Source organism: Nothobranchius furzeri, chromosome 15 (assembly GCF_043380555.1).
Source record: "Nothobranchius furzeri strain GRZ-AD chromosome 15, NfurGRZ-RIMD1, whole genome shotgun sequence".
In the NCBI taxonomy this organism is placed as follows: domain Eukaryota; kingdom Metazoa; phylum Chordata; class Actinopteri; order Cyprinodontiformes; family Nothobranchiidae; genus Nothobranchius; species Nothobranchius furzeri.
In genome coordinates this window covers 30,459,587-30,483,162 of record NC_091755.1, presented here as the reverse complement: position 1 = coordinate 30,483,162, position 23,576 = coordinate 30,459,587, and the positions used below count along the sequence as shown (strand labels likewise).

General features: G+C 42.4%; 2 protein-coding genes across 3 annotated transcripts in view; both read left to right on the top strand.

Annotated features, from left to right (window-relative positions):
* Nucleotides 1-23,576, top strand: part of LOC107373798 (WAP four-disulfide core domain protein 3) — an 84,830-nt gene that overhangs the window by 57,405 nt on the left and 3,849 nt on the right. The window lies entirely within an intron of this gene.
* Nucleotides 12,928-14,204, top strand: LOC107373575 (WAP four-disulfide core domain protein 3-like). Of its 2 annotated transcripts, none has more exons than XM_070545078.1 (4): nucleotides 12,928-13,395; nucleotides 13,488-13,622; nucleotides 13,782-13,916; nucleotides 13,991-14,204. In XM_070545078.1, the coding sequence occupies exons 1-4, from the start codon at nucleotides 13,311-13,313 to the stop codon at nucleotides 14,125-14,127; spliced, it is 492 nt and encodes a 163-aa protein (XP_070401179.1). In that variant the 5' UTR covers nucleotides 12,928-13,310; the 3' UTR covers nucleotides 14,128-14,204. The 2 variants fall into 2 exon arrangements, with proteins under 2 accessions (XP_070401179.1, XP_070401180.1); XM_070545079.1 differs by having other exon boundaries at nucleotides 13,849-13,916; nucleotides 13,991-14,061.

Below are 23,576 nucleotides of genomic sequence, written 5' to 3'. Positions count from 1 at the left end.
CAACACCGGACCCAGATACAAGATGGCTGCCTCCATGCCGTCGTCCAGTAACAATGGAAACCACAATCCGGAAGCCTCATCACTAGTGGATCCCTCCACGGTTCTTCAGGTGGAAGCAATTGAACTAATCATTTTCTCTGGATCTGGAAAGGATAAAAGGCTGGAGGAACTTTCACTCTCGGAGCTACTTGTAACCAAGTAGACTCCCTTTGGGCTGGTTTCATGGTTTAGAAGTTTAAACATCTTGAAAGAAAATAATTCCTTAGCTTTTAATAAGTCTCTCATTGGGTTTAGTAATTACTCATAGTAAAAGGACTACAGTGTCCACTGTTTGAGTTTGAGAGTCTTTTGTGGTTAAGTTGCTGAATTATTATGTAGAAGGTGAAAGCTTCTTTAGGTTTTGGAAATAACCCTGAGTCTTCTAGTTAATCCATCCCACATCTTTCTTTCTTTCGTACCATCCTGTTGAACAATTAGGTCTGATAGGTTTTCTTTTGTTGCTGCCAGTTAATAGATCTGAGCCTTAGCCTCTTGCTTTATTTTGTATTAACATTGGACTCTGAGTTTCAAGGGCTGTTAGTTGTATTGCTGTTAGGATTTCCAGCCCTTGGTTTTTGTGTTCTAATGTTTTAATAAATTTGTTTTTCTTTACACAAGTTCCTTCTTGTCTCCCTGGTTTCCCCTCTCTGAAGAAGGTAAAACGTAACAGTCCTGATCGCATTCGATTCTAGTGTGTGATTTTATGAATTGTTCTTTCAGCTTGTTTTTTCAGTTTGTATGAGATAAGTTTAAAGGACCTACCCTCATAGCATTGGTGTTGAGTAAGGATTAGTTTTTTTTTTTGCACATGAAGTGAATTAAAATCATTTATTTCTTTCAGCTGGTCAATATCAGATCTAATCTCGTCTTTCATATCTTTCACATGTTTCTGTTGTAGTTTTAGCAGTTTATCTTCTAAATTATGAAGTTTGTGATTATTAACTTTTTAGAAATGGGAAGTGATGCTAATTTGTTGATTTTTTTTTAATGCTTCACAATTGTTATAAAGTCAGAATGTAGCATTACAGAAATGGTTCTTTTGGAAAAATGTAAATGCTAACCTATTTTCAATCAAAAAACTTTGACCCTAACCCTTAACTTTAAAAAGTGTGTTTGCGTCAGCGCTTTTTGTATTTTGTGTTTTAATCTCTTTTTTTCATGGACGTCACTAGGATTGAGATATAGGGAAGACTTAGCCGCAGGAGCTAGACCTTGAACATTTTTTGTCACACCCTGCAAAAACTTTGTCAATTAATTCATTATATGAAGAACATTTAACAAAACCTATTATTTTATCACTTTCTTTTCCTTTCCTACCTTTGTGCATTTTCTCTCTTCTTTTTATAAAAAATAACACTTAATCAGTTCATTAGTGGGGTCTATGTTGAAGAAAGATTTTATGCAAGTCCATTAAAAATTAGATATGTTATATTTCCAAATAAAGCTATTCCATTCAGTCTACTGCACTTAACAGGGGGAAATGTTGCAGTCATGTATTTAATTTGTTTAATTAACACTTGTTTAATTATAAATGTTACTGAAATGTGACAAAGAACAAATGAATAATTGTCAAACTTTTATTCTGCCAAATGAGTGTGCAGTTGACAGTTTTAATATATGAATAACACTGCTATGATATGGAATAAAGGAGTGTGTAATTAACAATTACAAGACAAAATTACAGAATCTATAAAAATATCCAGCAAGTAGTAGAACTTATAATGCAGAAAGTCAACTATACAGATACAACTTGACATAAGGTTGCAGGTCAGATGATAATTATTGTTGTTTTTTTTCTCAAGGTCTCTTACCTGTTCACTCCTAAATAGAAAATGTTTCAATTTTGCTTGGGAACTTTGTGCTCAGGTAAATGCTCATAACGGTGCGCTTGCCCCTGTTTCCTGTAGATCACTGACCTTGACCATGCAGATCTCCTCAGCATCAACCACCTGGTCTCTCTCCTGTTCCTGACTCACTCTCTTAAAAAAATCTTCGTATATCCATCTAGCCAACACATTGAAAAACATTTTCAATTTCTAATGCCAAAACAAATGCTACTATGCCATTTAGTTTTCACTCACAATAATTGAAACAGCCATTGTTGGATAAATGGTACAGAATATGGACAACTGTTAGCCTAATATAGCCTATGTTTGGTTGCTCATGATGATGGCATTTTCCATAACGTCACATTAAGCTGCCAAAATTTATGTTAAAATTAGATGAGTACAATATCTCCTATAGGTAAACATAGGAAATATTAAGCAACTGACAACCCACATGGAAAGAATTCATATAAACATATAGGTTTTAATATATGCTTTGATATAGCTTTTGAATATATGTGACATATATAAAACTGGCTGTTAACTATATTATAGATACATATCAATATCAATAATATACACATTCGGCCATATTCTGATTCAGGTTTTTAGTGTGGAGTGATTTTTGTGCTACCAACTGGAGCGTGCAGTGATCAATCTGCAAGAGCACAACCTGCTCTGCAGTCGTATGCAGCCCTCTCTCTGCATGCTCAACTCCGTCTCTGCCTGCACAAATCTCCCTGTTGTTGCTCAATTTGCAGTTTACAAAGCAATGTAGCCTCTCCGTCAGCCAATCAGTCAGCTCTTCATTATGCAATCAAAGCATGTTCAGGAAATATTGCCAGGAAAATTGCACTTTTTCAGATAGAGGACTTTATATAATTATATTTAATTAGGTTGATTAACCCTCCTCTTTTCCTGGGACATTTCCACTGTTCACTTCCTTTCACACATCAAGGGATCATTTACAGTATGTCTAACCAAAAAGAGAAGAAACACTTTATATGTTGAAATTAAAAGTCCTCTTTAACTGAAAAGAGTGCAATTTAACAGTTTTAGGAATGGGCAATGTGTCTTTTCAGGAAGTCAAATATGGTCACCCTAATCATGACACATGAATTACAACAAAGTATTTTGCAGGCAGTGGATGGTGACTGGTAGCTAACCAGCAGCAGAAAGCAGTTCAATTAGCTGTTAAATGGGTGTTTTTCTGTAAAGCAGTATTTCCTGGACATGCTTTGATTGGACAAAACAGAGCTGTCTGTGATTGACTGTTGGAGAGGCTACTTGTTGAGTAGAGCATGGAGAGATTTACATGCGCAGAGACAGAGTTGAGCCCACAGAGCGGGCTGCAGCTCCTGCACACAAGCGCAGAGCAGGTTCTGTTTGTGCAGACTCATTACTGTACGCTCAAGTTGGTGGCACTAAGGCCCTGTCCACACGTAGCCGGGGATCTGCCAAAACGTAGATATTTTCCTACGTTTTGGCCTGTCATCCACATGAAAACGGAGTTTTTTCACACAAAAACGGATCTTTTTAAAAACTCCGGCCAAAGTGAAGATCTGCGTTTTCTCCGTTTTGGGTGTCTGCGTGTGGACGGACAAAACCGGAGTTTTAAGGTCTGCAGCGTCACTTTCCGCGACAAAAAAATGCTGACATCACGTGTGCGACCTGTGTTTACACTAGCCGGCATCATGGAAGCCTTCAGAGCTGCGCTCTGTCACTACCCGATCCATCAATTGTCCAAGCGCTTTTTGCTTTTTTGTTTTTGCAAGCTGAATTACTGCTCCTTGCGGAAGACCACAGACGAAGGACGAGGTTAAGAACGGGGGAAGTACTGCCGCCTACAGGTCTGGCATGTCCTTAACAAAGTATTTATCCGGGTACGTGTGGACAGAGTCTGTTTTTAAAACGCGGTGGTGTGGATGCAAGTTTTTGGAGGGGCGGATATTCGTTTTTAAAAAACCCCGGCTACGTGTGGACTAGGCCTTAGTCACTCAATGAACTGGCTGGCTCGTTAATCATGTCACTTCAGGGGAGTTTTCCGACCATTTTACTTGACATCAAAGCTTTTCATTATGGTTTGCGGCATGTAAACATGCTAGTGGAGTTAGCATTAGCATGTCGGTGCGGTAGCATTTTCCTCTCTCTGAAGTCTGAACTATAACCTTGAAATGTTAACAGTGTGCTGCTGTTGCTGTCTTACCCTAATGTGATGTTGAGTGACTCACATGAGCACTGAGCAGGGTTTGCTCATCGATATATAGGTTTTGCTGTATCGCCCCTGCCCCTGAATTGTCAGCATAGCTGTCGGGGTTAAGGAAGTGGAGGAAGTCCTTTATTGATAGTTCCTGTGTGCGACGGTGTAGTTCTATATTCATTAATTGTTATTTCTGTTTCAGACTAAAAAAAAAACACTTGTACCAACTACACGTGTTGTGATTGTGTTGAGCATGTAGACGTGAACAAATTAAAACAAGTTAACTGAAAAAATAAAATAAAATAAAAAAAACAAAATGATAGGGGGGCTTATGATTAACGACGTCAACGCTTTTTTTAATATTTGTGTGATTTTAAGTACTTTTAGCCATTACTTCACCACAAGACCCCTTCTTGCAAGTTGGTGTCAGAAGGCCTGTACTGACTGGTTGTTACGTCCCCTCTGGTGTCTAGGAGTGGCGAGGGGAGAACACAGAGAAAAATAAAATGATGTAAAATAAAAGGGAATGACTACAAAGGAATAGTGTCTGGTTATAATGGTGATGAATGAATGGAAGGAGGTTAACAAATAGCAGTTCAAAAGGTTTAACAAAATGTTGGATGAAGGGTATTATAATAATTAAACTAAATAAACTCCCTCTGCTAAAACAGGGAGAAGGCAAAAATAACCAACTTAAAGTGACTCTCTCTGGTTTAACCAGAGCGAGGAGACCAAAAGGGATGCACACCTATTCTAAACTAAACCAACCACATATGTGTTACTAAAAGAATAAACCTAATCAACTGCCAAAACCAAAAGAAAATCCATAATTATCAAAACTAGGAAGCTAGAAATCTCCCCAACTAAAATCCTCAAAGGCAAAACACAAAAACAAACTAAACTGAGGATTGGAGATTCACAAAAGGGTGGCAAAAGGCACAACTTAACATTAGCAAAACAGGGGCACTAAACATTTAACCTTAAACCCCAGTACTGGAGACGACAGTGGGGTTACTAAAACAGAGTCTCTAAGAAATCACAGTCAGCTCTATCACTGTGTCTCCTCTGTCACTGTGTCCCCTGAATCATTGAGTGAGGAGGCTTAAAAGGCTTCAGGAGCAGCTGATTGTTGATTTGGTGCAGCTGCTCCATATCACTCCTCTGGCCTCTGGTGCTGTATGGCAGGACTGCAGGAACTGAGGCCTGCAGCAGGAGGTCACCTGGTGGAGAGCAGAAACCTCCGGGTCCGTAACACTGGTATTTACAATCAGTGTTGGGGAGAATATTTTGTAAATGGATTTAGTTACAGAATACTGAATACCTGCTTTAAAATGTATTTTGTAACGTATTTCATTACTTTGCAAGATCCTGCTACTGTATTCTAAGTAGGAATACTTCCTCTGGGTAGTGACCAAAAGAATGAGATTATGGATACAAGTGGCTGAAATGAGTTTTCTCCGCAGGGTGGCTGGGCTCTCCCTTAGCAATTGGGTGAGTAGCTTGGTCATTTGGGAGGGGCATAGAGTAGATCGGCTGCTCCTTCATATTGAGAGAAGCCAGTTAAAGTGGCTCTGGCAACTAGTTAGGCTGCTTCCTGGACAGGGTGACCAGATGTCCCAGATTTTCATTACTTTTCACGTGTCCCGCAAATCAAGACTCATGCCCCGCATTATTGACAGTTTCCCGTTTTGAGTTTCAATCTCATAAAAGAAACTGAGGAAAAATCTGCCTGTTGCTGTCAATCAAATGGAGGCGGGGTTTTAACGCAAATATGGAGGGTGTGTGGAGCGCACCGGAACCACCAAAACAGAAAATGCTGTAAACTCGTGAATTAAACCTGTTCAGAGATACTCGACCGAGTATTTGTTGTTTCTGAGTCATTTTTCATGTCTCGGTGCAAAGTCTAATATGAAGAGGTCAAAAGCAGGTTTTCCAGTTTTTAGACAGGTCCATGATAAACACAATGGAGGCTCTAAAACAGACAAGGTGCTGCGGTTTCAGTTACCTACGTACATGCTGAGCCCCTTAAAGCACAGTGAAGAAATAATGAGAGAATAAATGGAAGCTTTCATCACTTATTCTCAGAAATTTGAGGCAAGAAATAACTCTAAGAAACTCTATTATTAGATTAGATCTGAATTTTTTAGAGATTAGAATCTGATGTTTATTCTCTTGCCTAAAATGAGAAGAGATTGTTGTGATGTTTTAAAAAATCATTTTGTTTCTGAATTAAGAAAAAAATAGCAAAAAGTGTGGATTTTTTTTTTCTGTGAGATGCTGATTTTAGTGGAAAAATAATTAAAAACAAACATAAATAGATCTAAAAACTATTACTGGTAATTTTACTGCCATTCTGTTGTGGAAAACATTCAATGAAAACTCTGCAAAGCTGCTGAAACCTGCATTTTATTTTATTATTATTGTGGGCCTATCTATATTATTGAAATGATCAGAGCCACTACAGAGTTATGTTGTCGTAACTTGAGAGGAACTGTGAAATAGTAAAGCTGCTGTATGCTTGTTCATGTTGAATTCAAATAAAATAAATACAAGTAATAAATGATGATAATAAGAATAATCATTTTATGTATATGTAACAGTGATGTTAGGGCTAAAAGGCAGAATATACTCTTTTTTTTCTCATTACATTGAAACTTCACGTTGTCCCACATTGAGTACCTCTGTCCCACATTTGGCAAGTTGGGATCTGGTCAACCTACTCCTGGATGCCTCTCTGGTAAGGATTTCTGGGTACGTCCAACTGGGAGAAGACAAAAGAAGACCCAGAACACGCTGGAGGGACTATGTCTCTCAGCTGGCCAAGGAACTCCTTGGTTATCCCCTGCCCAACTGGCTGGGGCGAAGGAAGTCTGGGCCTCCCTGCTTAGGCCCAACCCCGAATAAGCGGTCGAAAATGGATGGATACTTACCCTTAAACAGCATTTAAATATATTAAATGTCATATTATGCGCTGTTAGCCACCCCCGCAGGAAAACATAGGTCATATTAGTGCAAAATTCAATGTACTGACTGGAAAAAAAGAAATAAAACACTTTAATTGTTTTTATAACTTTATCAAAGTGTCAATAAATTATATTTCTGTTTCTATAATAAAGTGAAACTTTTCAGCAGGAGCTGCTAACCAACTCAAAGCCTGTTTATTTAGAAAAACATATTTTTATGTTTTATGTAGTTCTTTCACAATGTAATGGCAGACTGCCCCTGTTGACTGAAACCCATAGCAGTCGAATACAGCAATATGTCAGCCAGATGGGTGGGAAGTTATTGCAACTGAGCAAAACCATGGCCACAGCTCCGTAGTGATCCAATCAAAGCACTTTATTGGTTTGGTTGGCCAATCGCAGCATTCTGTTGGTGGGTGGAATGTTACTGATACAAAGATGGCGATGGCTTGTATGAAACTGCGTTATCAACTGTGAACAATTTTGACTTGGGCTTTTCTTTGACTCAAGAGCAGAAAGAGGTACTTGAGTTTATTTTAAAAAATTATGTATTTGCATCTCCTTTGATGGATTGCTCTTTAACCAACCCTCCTCTAAAACAAGATAACTGTCCTAGAGGTCTGATTATGATTATATTATCATGTCAACACCCCACCACCACTTCTACAAGCATTATACAATTTTGACAGAGACTGTCCTGGAGATGAAGTGCCAAGTATGCCAGATGATCAATCTCACATACCAGCACCGCTGCTCTGATGGCCGGCGGGATGGAATAATTCCAGGACTGAATTTTTATCCTAGTCCAGGCTCATCACCACTAGTGTTTGAATGCATGGATAGATGAATGATACACTGTAGTGCGCGTCGGAGTCCTTCGACTTTGAAAGGCACTATACAAGTGCAGGTCATCTATCAATATTGGTATGTAAAAGAAAACAATCCACATCACCCTCTGCAGGTGGTCTCATCCTTCCAATCTCTGGCCTGGGAGCTTGAGGGTTATGCTCAGTATCTTAGCTGTTCCTAGAACTGCACTTTTCTGGGCTAAGATTAATGTTTTTGCTGGGATCTGCTTCAGCCACTCCTCCAGTTTGTGTGTGTGTGTGTGTGTGTGTGTGTGTGTGTGTGTGTGTGTATATATCACATGAGTGGTCTGGCTATCATGAACTCAGCTCAGCTCAACCCAGAAGATTCACAGCATCAGACGACCTCACTGATGACTTAGTATCCAGAAAAAGAAGATGTGTGCATCAAAAGGCTTCTTCCATTGTTGAAAGAGGCTGTTCGTTACATCTGTGCCTAAATGGATTTTCATAATACAGTCATTTTATAATGGGGAGTGCCTCAAAGAAACAAAACAAACAAAAAACAATTAAACACTTCTCGATATTTTTCTTTGGAGAGTACTGCACTTAATTTCCATTTCCAGCACTGGGGCGGGTGGGGTGGGGGTGGGGGGTGGGGGGGGGGCTGTCCCACTTGGCTCTTCATGGCCACCTGCATCTTGGTTTTGTCTTTTTCTTTCTCCTTTTTATGAATGGTTAATGGTAATATAGACCCCAGCATTGCTGGGTCAGGTATGCCTCTTAGGTTTATTAGTTGGAATATCAGAGGTATGGGTAACCCTGTTAAGAGATCTAAGGTTTTCACTCACTTGAAACGTCTGAATTCTGACATAGCCTTTTTACAGGAGACTCATCTCCGTATTAAGGATCAACATAGGTTATATTGTCCTTGGGTAGGTCAGGTTTTTCACTCAAATTTCAATTCAAAGGCTAGAGGAGTGGCCATTCTCATCAATAAGAATGTTAAATTCTCTTCGACCAATGTTATCGCTGATGGGAACGGTAGATACATAATTGTTGCTGGCACCCTAATGCAGAAAAAGGTTTTGTTGGTAAACGTATATGCCCCGAATTTTGATGATGCTGAATTCACTAATAAATTACTAAGTAACATCCCCTTTCTGAATACACATTTGCTTATTTTTGGTGGTGATCTGAATTGTGTTTTTGTTCCAAGCTTGGATCGTTCTGGTCCTCGTAATTTAACTCCATCATCTATGTCTAAAACATTTTCAGATTTTATGATACAGAATGACCTTGTTGATCCATGGAGACTTCGCAACCCTACAATCAAAAAATTTTCGTTTTTCTCCCAGGTCCACCAATCTTATTCCAGGATTGATTATTTTTTCATCGATAGAACTCTCAATTCATGTGTTACTAACTCCGACTATTCTGGTATTGTAATATCTGATCACTCTCCTCTGCTATTAGATGTTCAACTCTCTACATATAAACGTAGTCCTCCTCTTTGGAGATTTAATTCTCTCCTTTTGGCTGATAAAGAATGTTGTGAATTTATTTCAAGCTCTATTGACGAGTTCTTGTTGTTTAATCGGGATGATTCTGTTTCATATTCTCTGCTGTGGGAGACTCTTAAATGCTATTTGAGAGGTCAAATTATTTCTTATTCTGTACGTAATAAAAAAAAGATTAATGCCAGGCTTAAAGAACTTACGGTGGCAATTAGTAACTTTGATCAAATTTATGCACTGAATCCTTCTCCAGAATTACTCAAGCAGCGCCTTGATTTGCAAGCCGAATTTGATTTTATGTCAACCAAAGAGGCTGAGCACTTATTACTACGCATTCGTGGCTCATATTATGAATACGGTGACAAGGCTAATCGCTTGTTGGCGCATCAGTTACGACATCAGGCCTCTTCACGTGTGATACCTGGTATTAAAAACTCTTACGACAATATTACTACAGATCCTTTGGAAATTAATTCTACCTTTAAAGCATTTTACTCTTTGTTGTACAAGTCAGAATTTCCCACGGATAAAGCTAAAATGAATGAATTTCTTCAGTCTCTTTCAAACCCGGTTATCGGTGGTACTCATAAGGCCGGGCAACTGGACTCCCCACTATCTGCTGATGAAGTATTAAAAGCTATTACAGCTATGCAGTCTAATAAAGCCCCAGGCCCGGATGGGTTTCCTATTGAATTTTATAAAACAACGCAGGCCACCATAGCGCTCCTTCTCAAAAATGACAAGGACCCAACTTCCTGTGATTCTTACAGGCCATTATCTCTGCTTAATGCCGATGCAAAGGTATTGGCTAAAGTAATTGCGTCTCGCCTTGAGGATGTGCTTCCTCAAATTATCTCCGAAGAGCAGAATGGCTTTATAAAGGGACGGCAATTATTTTTTAATACCCGTACACTCTTTAAAGTTATTTACTCAAAGCATCTATCTCAACTTCCTGAACTTGTGATTTCTTTAGATGCTGAAAAGGCTTTCGATAGGGTGGAGTGGGAATACTTGTTTGCAGTTTTGAAGAAATTTGGTTTTGGTGATAAATTCACTTCTTGGATTCAGCTTCTTTATTCATCCCATAAAGCCAGTGTTCATACTAATGATGTTTATTCTGATTATTTTGCGCTGGGTCGTGGTTGTCGTCAAGGTTGCCCTTTGTCACCTTTACTCTTTGCCATTGCCATCGAGCCGCTGTCCATTACATTAAGATCTTCTTCTGTATTCAAGGGAATCCCCCGTAATGGAATTACACATAAAGTATCATTGTATGCGGATGACTTGTTATTATATATGACTGACCCTGCTCGCTCCATTCCTGCTGTTTTAAGTATTCTGGAGAACTTCAGCTCATTTTCAGGTTATAAATTAAATTTAGGGAAAAGTGAGTGTTTTCCTGTTAATACGGCAGCACGTCAACTCCAACAGTCCGATCTACCCTTTCGTCTTAGTCCCTCTGGGTTTAAGTACTTAGGGGTTAACGTGACTCGCTCTCTATCTGGCCTTAAATCAGCAAATTTGTCTCCTCTTTTATCTAGGATCACATCTGATATTCAAAGATGGGGTAATCTCCCGCTTTCTTTAATCGGCAAGATTAATGTCGTTAAAATGAATATCCTACCAAAATTTTTATTTTTATTTCACTCAATTCCCTTATTTTTGCCTAAACATTTCTTTGTTTCACTGGACAAGATTATTGGTTCTTTTATTTGGGGAGGGAAGCCGCCTAGGGTTTCTAAAACGTTGCTGCAGCAATGCAGATTTAGTGGAGGACTTGCATTACCTAATTTTCTAGCTTATTACTGGGCCGCTCACATTCAAAAACTCTGCTACTGGCTAAAATCTTCTGGTTCCTCGTGGTGTAAATTGGAGCTATTATCATGTAAGGGCTCCTCGTTACCAGCTTTGCTCTATTCCTCTTTACCCGTAAAACCCTCTTTGTATACTGATAATCCGGTGGTTCTTAACACACTCAAAATCTGGTTTCAGTTTAGACGACACAATAATTTTGTAATGCCATCCTCTTCGGGTCCTCTAACCAACAATCATTTGTTTCCCCCTTCACTTTTGGACACGACATTCTCAGTGTGGTGTGACAAGGGTATAGGACAGTTTAAACATTTATATGTGGATGGTGTGTTCGATAGTTTTCCCAATTTGTCTTCTCGTTATAATCTCCCTATTACCCATTTGTTTTGCTATTTTCAATTTCGAAATTTTGTTGCCAAGTGTTTCCCGAATTTCCCCTTTTTACCTCCAGAACAGCGGTGGGAAACTATGTTATATTTTATTCCTCATCACAGAGGAACCATTTCGAAACTTTATGATGCTATTCTGTCTCTTAGTAACCACTCTAAGGTTAAGCTTAGGGATATATGGGAAGGAGAACTAGGAATTGGAATACATGAGGAGTCTTGGGAACAGGCTATAGCAAGGGTACGATCTTCCACCTCCTGCACTCGTCTTGGACTTATCCAATTTAAGGTCATTCACAGGGTGCATTTCTCTAAGTCTAGACTTTCTGAACTGTATCCGGAAGTGGAAAATAAATGTGATAAATGCCAGGGTTCTCCTTGTCACCTTAGCCACATGTTTTTTTGTGTCCTGAGCTACAACGTTTCTGGACAGGGTATTTTGCTATTATGTCAACTGTTCTTGGGGTAACTCTTCATCCTTGTCCTCTGATTGCGGTATTCGGGATTCCTGACCGCTCACTTATACTGGACTCCACACAAAAGGATATCATTGCCTTCACATCCCTATTAGCGAGACGTTTGATATTGTTACATTGGAAGTCTGCTAAGTGTCCTACTGTTTCCCAGTGGCTTAAAGATGTCATGTTTTTTTTTAAACTTGAAAAAATTAAATATACGCTGAGAGGGTGCACGGCCAATTTTTTTCATAAGTGGCAACCCTTTATCTCTTATTTACTAGTCTAGAGGTATTACCTGTTTAATTGTACTTCTGTTATTGTTATATTCCGGTAATATGTTTGACGGTTGTGTTGATCTATGTGGGACGGGAGGGGGCGGGGGGGGGGGGGGTGTCTTTGTTTTTTGGTATGGTTTTTTTGTCTAATTGTCTTGTCCCCCTTTTTTTGTTGTTGTTGTTGTTCTGTCTGATTGTTGTTATTTACCTAGAAAAAATGAAGAAAGGTTAATTGTATTTTGGTAATTGCAAGTACTGTTGTTTTCTTCTTTCAATAAAAATATAATAAAAAAAGAAGCAGTCAGCCAGTAGAACCAAACAGGGTGAAGCTGCTTTTAGCTCTATGCTGCACACAGATGGAATCAGCTTCCTTATGACCTCAAATGAGTCCTAACTCTATAACTTATTAATTAAAATTGAAAACATGCATGTATTCATTAGCATTTGAATGAATGTTTCATATGTTGCACCTTCTGCACCGTAACTACTCGGTCTTGAACTTTCTGGCATCTAATTTAATTTGTGTTTTAAATTTGATTCATAAATCTGCTGATTAGTGTTGTCACATTATTTTGATGTTTTGTGTTCTTGCTGTTTTTACTCCTGGAAAGCACATTGAATTGCTTCTGTATATCAAATGTGCAATACAAATAAAGCTGCCTTTCCTGGTCTAAGATAATTTTAAAAACAATTCCTGTTTTTGAGATGCTGCAATATTTTCTTTAGATTTAGACAAAAGGTGAAAAAGCAAGGTGTTTTGTTTATCAGCAAGTTGGTAAGAATCAAAAATAATCTTTCGTAGTTTGAGAGTTCATTTATAATTTCAAATTTTTTATAGAAAAAATTGTTTTCATATTATATTTCAGTTTCAATTGACCTCACAAAGTATTTAATTGGTTTGTTTACATAAGTAACTCTACAGACACAAGGACCCAGAATCATCTGGGCTGCTCAGATTGCAATTTATAAAGCAGGATATTTTTCCAACCCAGACAACAGACCCAGATCCCTGATAGAGATAAGTCAACATGAGGACACACTGGTCTACAATAGCTGCCCTGATTTTAGGTTTTTGTGTTGTTTTGTCATCTAACTCCATCATGCCCAAACCTGGTGAGTTATTTACGCACTTTTGTTTGTGGTTTTTGTTTATGTAACCATGCTGGTAGCCGTCTACTTACATTAACCTAATCCTCCTCTACCAGGTAACTGTCCCAAAGATGTGCCTATCATGAGGCCACTGCTACCACTACTACCTTGCGACTTTGACAATGACTGTCCTGAATATGAAAAATGCTGTTTGTTTAACCATCAACGTACCTGTGTGTCTCCTGTTCCAAGTAAGAAGCACCTATGCCTCCTCAAATAGCTGTTACAAAACATTTTAGTAAACAGGATCTTTGAGAATATTTACTTTCCTAAACAATACCAGCTTCAAATTTACATAGTTTTCTAACTCAGAGCAATTTCAGCATTTATAGCTTTCTTTTTTCCATCAGCAACACCACGGTGTCCAATCATTCCAGGAGTAATGCCCATTTGTGGTGAAATGTGCTCTTCTGACAGTGATTGTCCATTTGGTGAAAAATGCTGCGACAACGGATGTGGACACGTTTGCTTGTCACATGAACTGGGTAAGATATGAACACATTGATGATTCCACATTCTGCTGCACGGGGTATAACATGATTTGGTGTTTGTGTTTCAGTGAAACCAGGAAGCTGTCCCCTTATTCTGTATTCCCTCCGTTGTTTTGATCACTGCCGAGGTGACAGTAGCTGTTCCAATGAGCTGAAGTGTTGTCCTACAATCTGTGGCTTTAAATGTGTGGAGCCTATTTTTTGATCTGCACCGGAAATCCCAATGTCCCCCTCCCTAAATTTGTCTAATCAGATATACAAAATAAAAGTGTTAAACTATAATTATGTGTGTTTACTTTTTTGTAATTTTCCTTTAAGTTTAGTTTGGTAAAATAGCTTTTTCAGTGTAACTTTTCCTTTTTAATACAAACAAAAACATTCAAGTAGCAAATGTCTTAAACTAGATATAATAATCCACAGGTGTTAGTCTTAGTCTTTGGGGCGACGGTGGCACAGGAGTTAAGTGCTCGCCTCGCAATCGGAAGGTCGTAGGTTCGAGACCCGCTCAGTCTGTCACTGTCGTTGTGTCCTTGGGCAAGACACTTAACCCAGATTGCCTGCTGGTGGTGGTCAGAGGGACCGGTGGCGCCAGTGCTCAGCAGCCTTGCCTCTGTCAGTGCACCCCAGGGCAGCTGTGGCTACATTGTAGCTCATCCCCACCAGTGTGTGAATGGGTGAATGACTGATTGTGTTGTAAAGCGCCTTGGGGGGTTCCAGGACTCTAGAAGGCACAATATCAAATACAGGCCATTTACCATTTAAGTCCTTGGGCCAAATCTGGCCCATTGTTTATTTATATTTAGTCTGTGAGATCATATATTAAATGTATTTTAGAACTGGCCTGCTGGCACATTCGCTACACATACTACAGATCCCATAGTGCTTTTTAGCAATAGCACACCAGTCAAAGTGCCCCCTGCTTTCTGTTTACAGTCATTAGCGTCCATGCGACCAGTCTCGACACCTGCAGCCTTACTCTTCTCAGTCTCAGACAAACTGAAAATATGAAGTCCAGAAGCCAAGATTCTAACTGCTCAGTAATCTGTTTGTGGTTGAAAGAGCACCAACGTACCTCCAGACGAAGTGGAATGAACTCCAGTGTAGTGACACGCTCAAGTCAGAGTATGACTCTTTGGCTGCAGCAGTTTTTATCTTACTGAGCCAACCCTGCGCCGTAGCTGCTCAAACGCTCCATGCTTAGTTGCAAAGATTCTAGATAATCAAAGATTAAAACTTCAAAAATGCTGGACATGAACACATTTTAATAAATAAAAAGATAGAAATGCAGACTTACTAAGTAAAGAATACCACTGATTTCAGAATCAGGTTTGTGTTTTTTTTTTTAATTTACTTGCTTGTGTGTAATTAGGTTATTCCAAAATGTTTATGCAAAGTAAGTTTGTTTCCAAATGAAAAGTTTTACCGGTACATATCTGGAGATGTGCACATTTGCCGTCAACTTTTGAATAAATATTGAGTTTGGACTTTGTCCCAGTCTTTCATTTTGACCCAGTGTGAATTTGAGTTAGACCCCCCGTCATACATAATCTCCCATCAAAAAGAGAAAGGTAATTTTGTCCTGAACCAGACTCAGTTAGCTTTCACCAATTTGGACAATTCCAAAAAAAAAATTTTTTAAAAATTGAGCAAAACTATAACTGAAACCTTTAAGTGCTGAAATAAAAAATTACAAATCATGTTTTTGAGATACTGAAATGTTTTCTTTAGATTTAGACAAAAGGTTAAACAGCACAATGTTTCTTTTATCAGCAAGTTTGTGAAGATCAGAAATAGTCTTTCTTAGTTTAGGAGTTCATTTATCATTTTAATATTTTTAATAGAAAAACTGACTTCACAATATTTTACTATTTCAATTAAGTTCACAAAGTATTTAAATACATTTAACTGATTTTTTCAGGTGTGCCACACATGTGCTGTTGCTTTGCAGCAAGCGAGTCTTGGGTTCACATCCTGGCCCATGGGTCTTTCTGCAAAGAGTTTGCATGTTCTCCCTGTGCATGCATAGGTTCCCACCAGGTACTCCGGCTTCCTCCCACAGTCCAAAAATATGATAGCCAGGTTTACTGGTTTCTCTAAATTGTCACTATGTGTGTGTGCATGTTTTTGTCCTGTGTGTCTCTACGTTGCCCTGAGATTTGATAGGCAGTCTGTCCAGGGTGTACCCCACATGTTTGCCCAAAGACGGCTGGAGATAGGCACCAGCCCCGCTGCGACCCTGCGTTGAAAAGTGGGTTGAAAAAAATGGATGGATGGATAACTGTTTTGTTTACATAAGTAACTACAGACACAAGGACCCAGAATCATCTGGGCTGCTCAGATTGCAATTTATAAAGCAGGATATTTTTCCAACCCAGATCACAAGAGGTGATCCCTCATAGAGATTAGTTAACATGAGGACACACTGGTCTACATTAGCTGCCCTGATTTTAGGGGTTTGTGTTGTTTTGTCATCTAACTGTCATGAGTACTCTTCTCATTTTCACCATCTCTGAGTGTTTGGTTTCAGGAGAGGGAGCAACAGCTGTTCCTCGTTCAGCTAATCAGCGGGCCCGCTTATAAAGATGGTGGATGTGACTCGATGCCGGAAGATTACTACTGACTGGTAGTCTCTTGCCTTCGAAAAACTCGTCTCTAGATTTTGAACTCTTGTGCATGTGTTAACCTCAACTAACCTCTGGATTTGTTTGGATCGCTCACCTCAGGTTGGCTTCGCCTGAGGACTTCCACCCAACTCTGTACGGATCTCTCACCGGCTCTCTTCCTGGTTCACCATCCACCCGCTTGACCGACCCGCTCTCCACTGCGCCTCGCTTCCTCTCCAACCCCACACCGGTCTCTCGGATACATCCCCTCTCACCATCTCAACCGCTCTCTGTTCATCACCAGGATTATTACCCCGGCTCACCCCTCCCTAGTTCTTATCTTTCCGAACCGTAAGTCCCTCCGTCAGTTTCCCTCATTTGGACTTCAAATCCCAGTACTCACCTCTGCTACTCTCCCCTCTAGACGCTGCTTCCCCTTTCCTCACCCGCTGGACTTCCAGTGCGCCTTTAGTTCCTCGTTTTAATAAAATATTTATTTTTTTCTTCAATTTGTGTCCGTCTCCTGATTCTGCATGTCTTGGGTTAGATATTTGCCCCAGAACATAACAGAAATCTTCCGGCCATGACGCTAACCCCGCAGGATCAGTACTCACCAACATCTCTAACAGATTATCCCAACAGGGACAAACTCTTCCCTTGCTAATGGAGCAACTCACCTCTGCAAACCAACGATATAAGCAGCTTGAGACTATGGTTCGTCACATCCATGAGACCTTGTCCTATACTCGTCAGCCACCTTCTTCAGCGGAACCACCGTCAGCCGCCCCGACAGCCGCAGGAACCCCCAGACAGGAAGCTGCAAGTTCCATGGAAGAAACCCACTTCCGTGTAGCTCTGTCCCCGCCATCAGTGACCTTCGGGGGTGAGTTTGAGGAATGCCACAGCTTCTTGCTCCAATGTCAGCTGGCTTTCGAACGTTGTCCCACAGCTTTTTCCTCAGACTCCACCAAGATCTCCTTTATAGTAGGTCTATTGCGAGGAAGAGCGTTAAGATGGGCAGAGGCTAAGAGCCACAATGACTTGTTTTTACATGGACCCTTTAACGAATTTCTATCCAATTTTAAACTAACTTTTGGTTGTTTTGAGTCCACTTCGGATATCAGAAAGAAGCTGTGGACACTTTCACAAGGCAGAAGATCAGTGGCAGACTTGGCAGTGGAGTTTCGTAGTTTGGCAGCCCGGACAACCTGGAACGAGGACGCCCTCATCGGAGCTTTCACCGACGCACTGAATAAGAGTGAGGAACCAGCTGGCCCTGTGCCCAGAACCCAGCTCACTGGAGGAGCTCAACAGACTGGCCATCTCCATCGACAAACGTCACAGGGAATTGAGAAGACAGGAACCAGAACCGGTTGCCTCCTCTTCGCAAGAAAGGGCCCTAGGGGCCAGTGGGCGTCTCGCACCAGACTCCCCTTCTGCAGAGGAGCCCATGAAGATGGGAAGGACTTGCCTCTCTCAGGAGGAGAGAGAGCACCAGATCAGGTCAGGCCTTTGTTTCAAGACATTTTATTAACAACTGCCCGGCTCTGTTAAAAGGGAAAGCCCGCCGGTAAAACCGGGACTACTGGTGGGGGGTAACTCAGACTCTGTTAGTTCTCAGTGCTCTTTTCCATGTTCTTTGATTGTTAACTCTAGACAGATCCCACTCAAGGCCCTTCTGGACTCAGGGTGCGAGCAATCTCTGTTGGACCCTCAACCGGTGGCTGAGTGGAAGATTCCCACCACCAGGTTATCTACCCCTCTCTCAGTCTCCTCGCTGGACAACCGTAATCTCTCCACCATTACCCAATCGACTTCTCTCCTCCGCCTTTTGGTTTCAGGTAACCACACAGAGACATTGAATTTTTACGTGTTTGCTTCTCCTCAGTCGCCACTGGTTCTTGGGCATTCATGGTTGGTTCGCCACAACCCCATCCTAGCTTGGAAGGAGAACAAGATCCTTGGATGGAGCCCAGAATGTTCCCAACTATGTCTACGTTCTGCTTCACCTCCCATACGTGGCCCCTCAACACCCCCTATGGAGGACATTGACCTGTCTGCCGTTCCTCAGGTGTACCACGACCTCAAACAGGCATTTAGTAAGGGCCGCACTTCTTCTTTGCCTCCTCACAGGCCTTTTGATTGTGCCATCGATCTGCTGCTGGGAGCTCCTCTGCCATCTAGCCGTCTCTACCACCTCTCCAAACCTGAGAGAGAAAGCATGGAACTTTACATACAGGACTGTCTCACCGCTGGAACCATACGACCTTCATCCTCCCCCCTGGGAGCAGGTTTCTTTCTTGTGCCCAAAAAGGAGGGAACACTCTGGCCCTGCATCGACCACAGAGGTTTGAACCAGATCACTGCTCGTAATAAGTATGCTCTGCCTTTACTCTCCTCCACTTTTGAGCCGATCCAGGACACCTCCATTTTCAGCTGGTTGGACCTCAGGAATGCCCATAACCTGGTGAGGATAAGGGAAGGGGATGAGTGGAAAACGGCATTCAAGATGCCCCTGGGCCATTTTGAATACATGGTAATGCCGCTTGGGTTAACTAATGCCCCTGCCATTTTCCAGTCTCTAGTAAACTCAGTATTGGGTGATTTTCTCAACAAGTTTGTAACAGTGTACTTGGATGACATTTTGATATTCTCTAAGACCCTGGAGCAGCACACCCAGCACGTGAGATCTGTGTTACAGTGCCTACTTGAGAATAGACTCTACGTCAAGGCTGAAAAGTGAGAGTTTCATGTTCCCACAGTTAAGTTCTTGGGGTTCATCATTCAGAGCGGGAGGTTAAAGGCGGACCCAGAGAAGGTTCAAGCAGTTACAGAGTGGCCCACTCCATCCACAAGAAAACAATTACAGAGGTTCTTGGGGTTTGCCAATTTTTACCATAGGTTCATTAGAAACTACAGTCAGACAGCAGCCCCTTTAACCAGCCTAACCTCCATGAGCCGGGGACTGTCATGAGCCGGGGTGAGTACTCTTCTCATTTTCACCATCTCTGAGTGTTTGGTTTCAGGAGAGGGAGCAACAGCTGTTCTTCGTTCAGCTAATCAGCGGGCCCGCTTATAAAGATGGTGGATGTGACTCGATGCCGGAAGATTACTACTGACTGGTAGTCTCTTGCCTTCGAAAAACTCGTCTCTAGATTTTGAACTCTTGTGCATGTGTTAACCTCAACTAACCTCTGGATTTGTTTGGATCGCTCACCTCAGGTTGGCTTCGCCTGAGGACTTCCACCCAACTCTGTACGGATCTCTCACCGGCTCTCTTCCTGGTTCACCATCCACCCGCTTGACCGACCCGCTCTCCACTGCGCCTCGCTTCCTCTCCAACCCCACACCGGTCTCTCGGATACATCCCCTCTCACCATCTCAACCGCTCTCTGTTCATCACCAGGATTATTACCCCGGCTCACCCCTCCCTAGTTCTTATCTTTCCGAACCGTAAGTCCCTCCGTCAGTTTCCCTCATTTGGACTTCAAATCCCAGTACTCACCTCTGCTACTCTCCCCTCTAGACGCTGCTTCCCCTTTCCTCACCCGCTGGACTTCCAGTGCGCCTTTAGTTCCTCGTTTTAATAAAATATTTATTTTTTTCTTCAATTTGTGTCCGTCTCCTGATTCTGCATGTCTTGGGTTAGATATTTGCCCCAGAACATAACAGAAATCTTCCGGCCATGACGCTAACCCCGCAGGATCAGTACTCACCAACATCTCTAACAGATTATCCCAACAGGGACAAACTCTTCCCTTGCTAATGGAGCAACTCACCTCTGCAAACCAACGATATAAGCAGCTTGAGACTATGGTTCGTCACATCCATGAGACCTTGTCCTATACTCGTCAGCCACCTTCTTCAGCGGAACCACCGTCAGCCGCCCCGACAGCCGCAGGAACCCCCAGACAGGAAGCTGCAAGTTCCATGGAAGGAACCCACTTCCGTGTAGCTCTGTCCCCGCCATCAGTGACCTTCGGGGGTGAGTTTGAGGAATGCCACAGCTTCTTGCTCCAATGTCAGCTGGCTTTCGAACGTTGTCCCACAGCTTTTTCCTCAGACTCCACCAAGATCTCCTTTATAGTAGGTCTATTGCGAGGAAGAGCGTTAAGATGGGCAGAGGCTAAGAGCCACAATGACTTGTTTTTACATGGACCCTTTAACGAATTTCTATCCAATTTTAAACTAACTTTTGGTTGTTTTGAGTCCACTTCGGACATCAGAAAGAAGCTGTGGACACTTTCACAAGGCAGAAGATCAGTGGCAGACTTGGCAGTGGAGTTTCGTAGTTTGGCAGCCCGGACAACCTGGAACGAGGACGCCCTCATCGGAGCTTTCACCGACGCGCTGAATAAGAGTGAGGAACCAGCTGGCCCTGTGCTCAGAACCCAGCTCACTGGAGGAGCTCAACAGACTGGCCATCTCCATCGACAAACGTCACAGGGAATTGAGAAGACAGGAACCAGAACCGGTTGCCTCCTCTTCGCAAGAAAGGGCCCTAGGGGCCAGTGGGCGTCTCGCACCAGACTTCCCTTCTGCAGAGGAGCCCATGAAGATGGGAAGGACTTGCCTCTCTCAGGAGGAGAGAGAGCACCGGATCAGGTCAGGCCTTTGTTTCAAGACATTTTATTAACAACTGCCCGGCTCTGTTAAAAGGGAAAGCCCGCCGGTAAAACCGGGACTACTGGTGGGCGGTAACTCAGACTCTGTTAGTTCTCAGTGCTCTTTTCCATGTTCTTTGATTGTTAACTCTAGACAGATCCCACTCAAGGCCCTTCTGGACTCAGGGTGCGAGCAATCTCTGTTGGACCCTCAACCGGTGGCTGAGTGGAAGATTCCCACCACCAGGTTATCTACCCCTCTCTCAGTCTCCTCGCTGGACAACCGTAATCTCTCCACCATTACCCAATCGACTTCTCTCCTCCGCCTTTTGGTTTCAGGTAACCACACAGAGACATTGAATTTTTACGTGTTTGCTTCTCCTCAGTCGCCACTGGTTCTTGGGCATTCATGGTTGGTTCGCCACAACCCCATCCTAGCTTGGAAGGAGAACAAGATCCTTGGATGGAGCCCAGAATGTTCCCAACTATGTCTACGTTCTGCTTCACCTCCCATACGTGGCCCCTCAACACCCCCTATGGAGAACATTGACCTGTCTGCCGTTCCTCAGGTGTACCACGACCTCAAACAGGCATTTAGTAAGGGCCGCGCTTCTTCTTTGCCTCCTCACAGGCCTTTTGATTGTGCCATCGATCTGCTGCTGGGAGCTCCTCTGCCATCTAGCCGTCTCTACCACCTCTCCAAACCTGAGAGAGAAAGCATGGAACTTTACATACAGGACTGTCTCACCGCTGGAACCATACGACCTTCATCCTCCCCCCTGGGAGCAGGTTTCTTTCTTGTGCCCAAAAAGGAGGGAACACTCTGGCCCTGCATCGACCACAGAGGTTTGAACCAGATCACTGCTCGTAATAAGTATGCTCTGCCTTTACTCTCCTCCACTTTTGAGCCGATCCAGGACACCTCCATTTTCAGCTGGTTGGACCTCAGGAATGCCCATAACCTGGTGAGGATAAGGGAAGGGGATGAGTGGAAAACGGCATTCAAGATGCCCCTGGGCCATTTTGAATACATGGTAATGCCGCTTGGGTTAACTAATGCCCCTGCCATTTTCCAGTCTCTAGTAAACTCAGTATTGGGTGATTTTCTCAACAAGTTTGTAACAGTGTACTTGGATGACATTTTGATATTCTCTAAGACCCTGGAGCAGCACACCCAGCACGTGAGATCTGTGTTACAGTGCCTACTTGAGAATAGACTCTACGTCAAGGCTGAAAAGTGAGAGTTTCATGTTCCCACAGTTAAGTTCTTGGGGTTCATCATTGAGAGCGGGAGGTTAAAGGCGGACCCAGAGAAGGTTCAAGCAGTTACAGAGTGGCCCACTCCATCCACAAGAAAACAATTACAGAGGTTCTTGGGGTTTGCCAATTTTTACCATAGGTTCATTAGAAACTACAGTCAGACAGCAGCCCCTTTAACCAGCCTAACCTCCATGAGCCGGGGACTGTCATGAGCCGGGGTGAGTACTCTTCTCATTTTCACCATCTCTGAGTGTTTGGTTTCAGGAGAGGGAGCAACAGCTGTTCTTCGTTCAGCTAATCAGCGGGCCTGCTTATAAGGAGGATGGTGGACGTGACTCGACGCAGGAAGATTACTACTGACTGGTAGTCTCTTGCCTTCGAAAAACTCGTCACTAGATTTTGAACTCTTGTGCATGTGTTATCCTCAACTAACCTCTGGATTTGTTTGGATTGCTCACCTCAGGTTGGCTTCCCCTCAGGACTTCCACCCAACTCTGTATGGATCTCTCACCGGGTCTCTTCCTGGTTCACCATCCACCCGCTTGACCGACCCGCTCTGCACCGTGCCTCGCTCCCTCTCCAAACCCCACACTGGTCTCTCGGATACATCCCCTCTCACCATCTCAACCGCTCTCTGTTCATCACCTGGATTATTACCCCGGCTCACCCCTCCCTAGTTCTTCTTATCTTCCTGAACCGTAAGTCACTCCGCCAGTTCCCCTCATTTGGACTACAAATCCCAGTAAATAAATAAATAAATGCATTGAACTTATATAGCGCTTTTCTAGACACCCAAAGACGCTTTCACATACTCTCACATTCACACACTGCTAGTGATGGTAAGCTACTTGTAGCCACAGCCGCTCTGGGGAGGTCTGACAGAGGCGAGGCTGCCATTTGGCGCCATCAGCCCCTCTGACCACCACTAACACAGGCAAGTTGGGTGAAGTGTCTTGCCCAAGGACACAAAAGCAGGATACCCCTGGCAGGAGTTGGAATCAAACCCATGACCCTCCGATGATGAGGCAACCTGCTCTACCACCTGAGCTACTGCTGCCCCAGTACTCACCTCTGCTACTCTCCCCTCTAGACGCTGCTTCCCGTGTCCTCACCCGCTGGACTTCCAGTGCTCCTTTAGTTCCTCGTTTTAATAAAATATTTATTTTTTTCTTCAATTTGTGTCCGTC

Coding starts and splice junctions, on each gene's coding strand:
- LOC107373575 (XM_070545078.1), top strand. CDS start 13,311: ATGAGGACACACTGGTCTACAATAGCTGCCCTGATTTTAGGTTTTTGT. Junction 13,396..13,487: donor CTCCATCATGCCCAAACCTG/GTGAGTTATTTA, acceptor CTCCTCTACCAG/GTAACTGTCCCAAAGATGTG. Junction 13,623..13,781: donor CTGTGTGTCTCCTGTTCCAA/GTAAGAAGCACC, acceptor TTTTTCCATCAG/CAACACCACGGTGTCCAATC.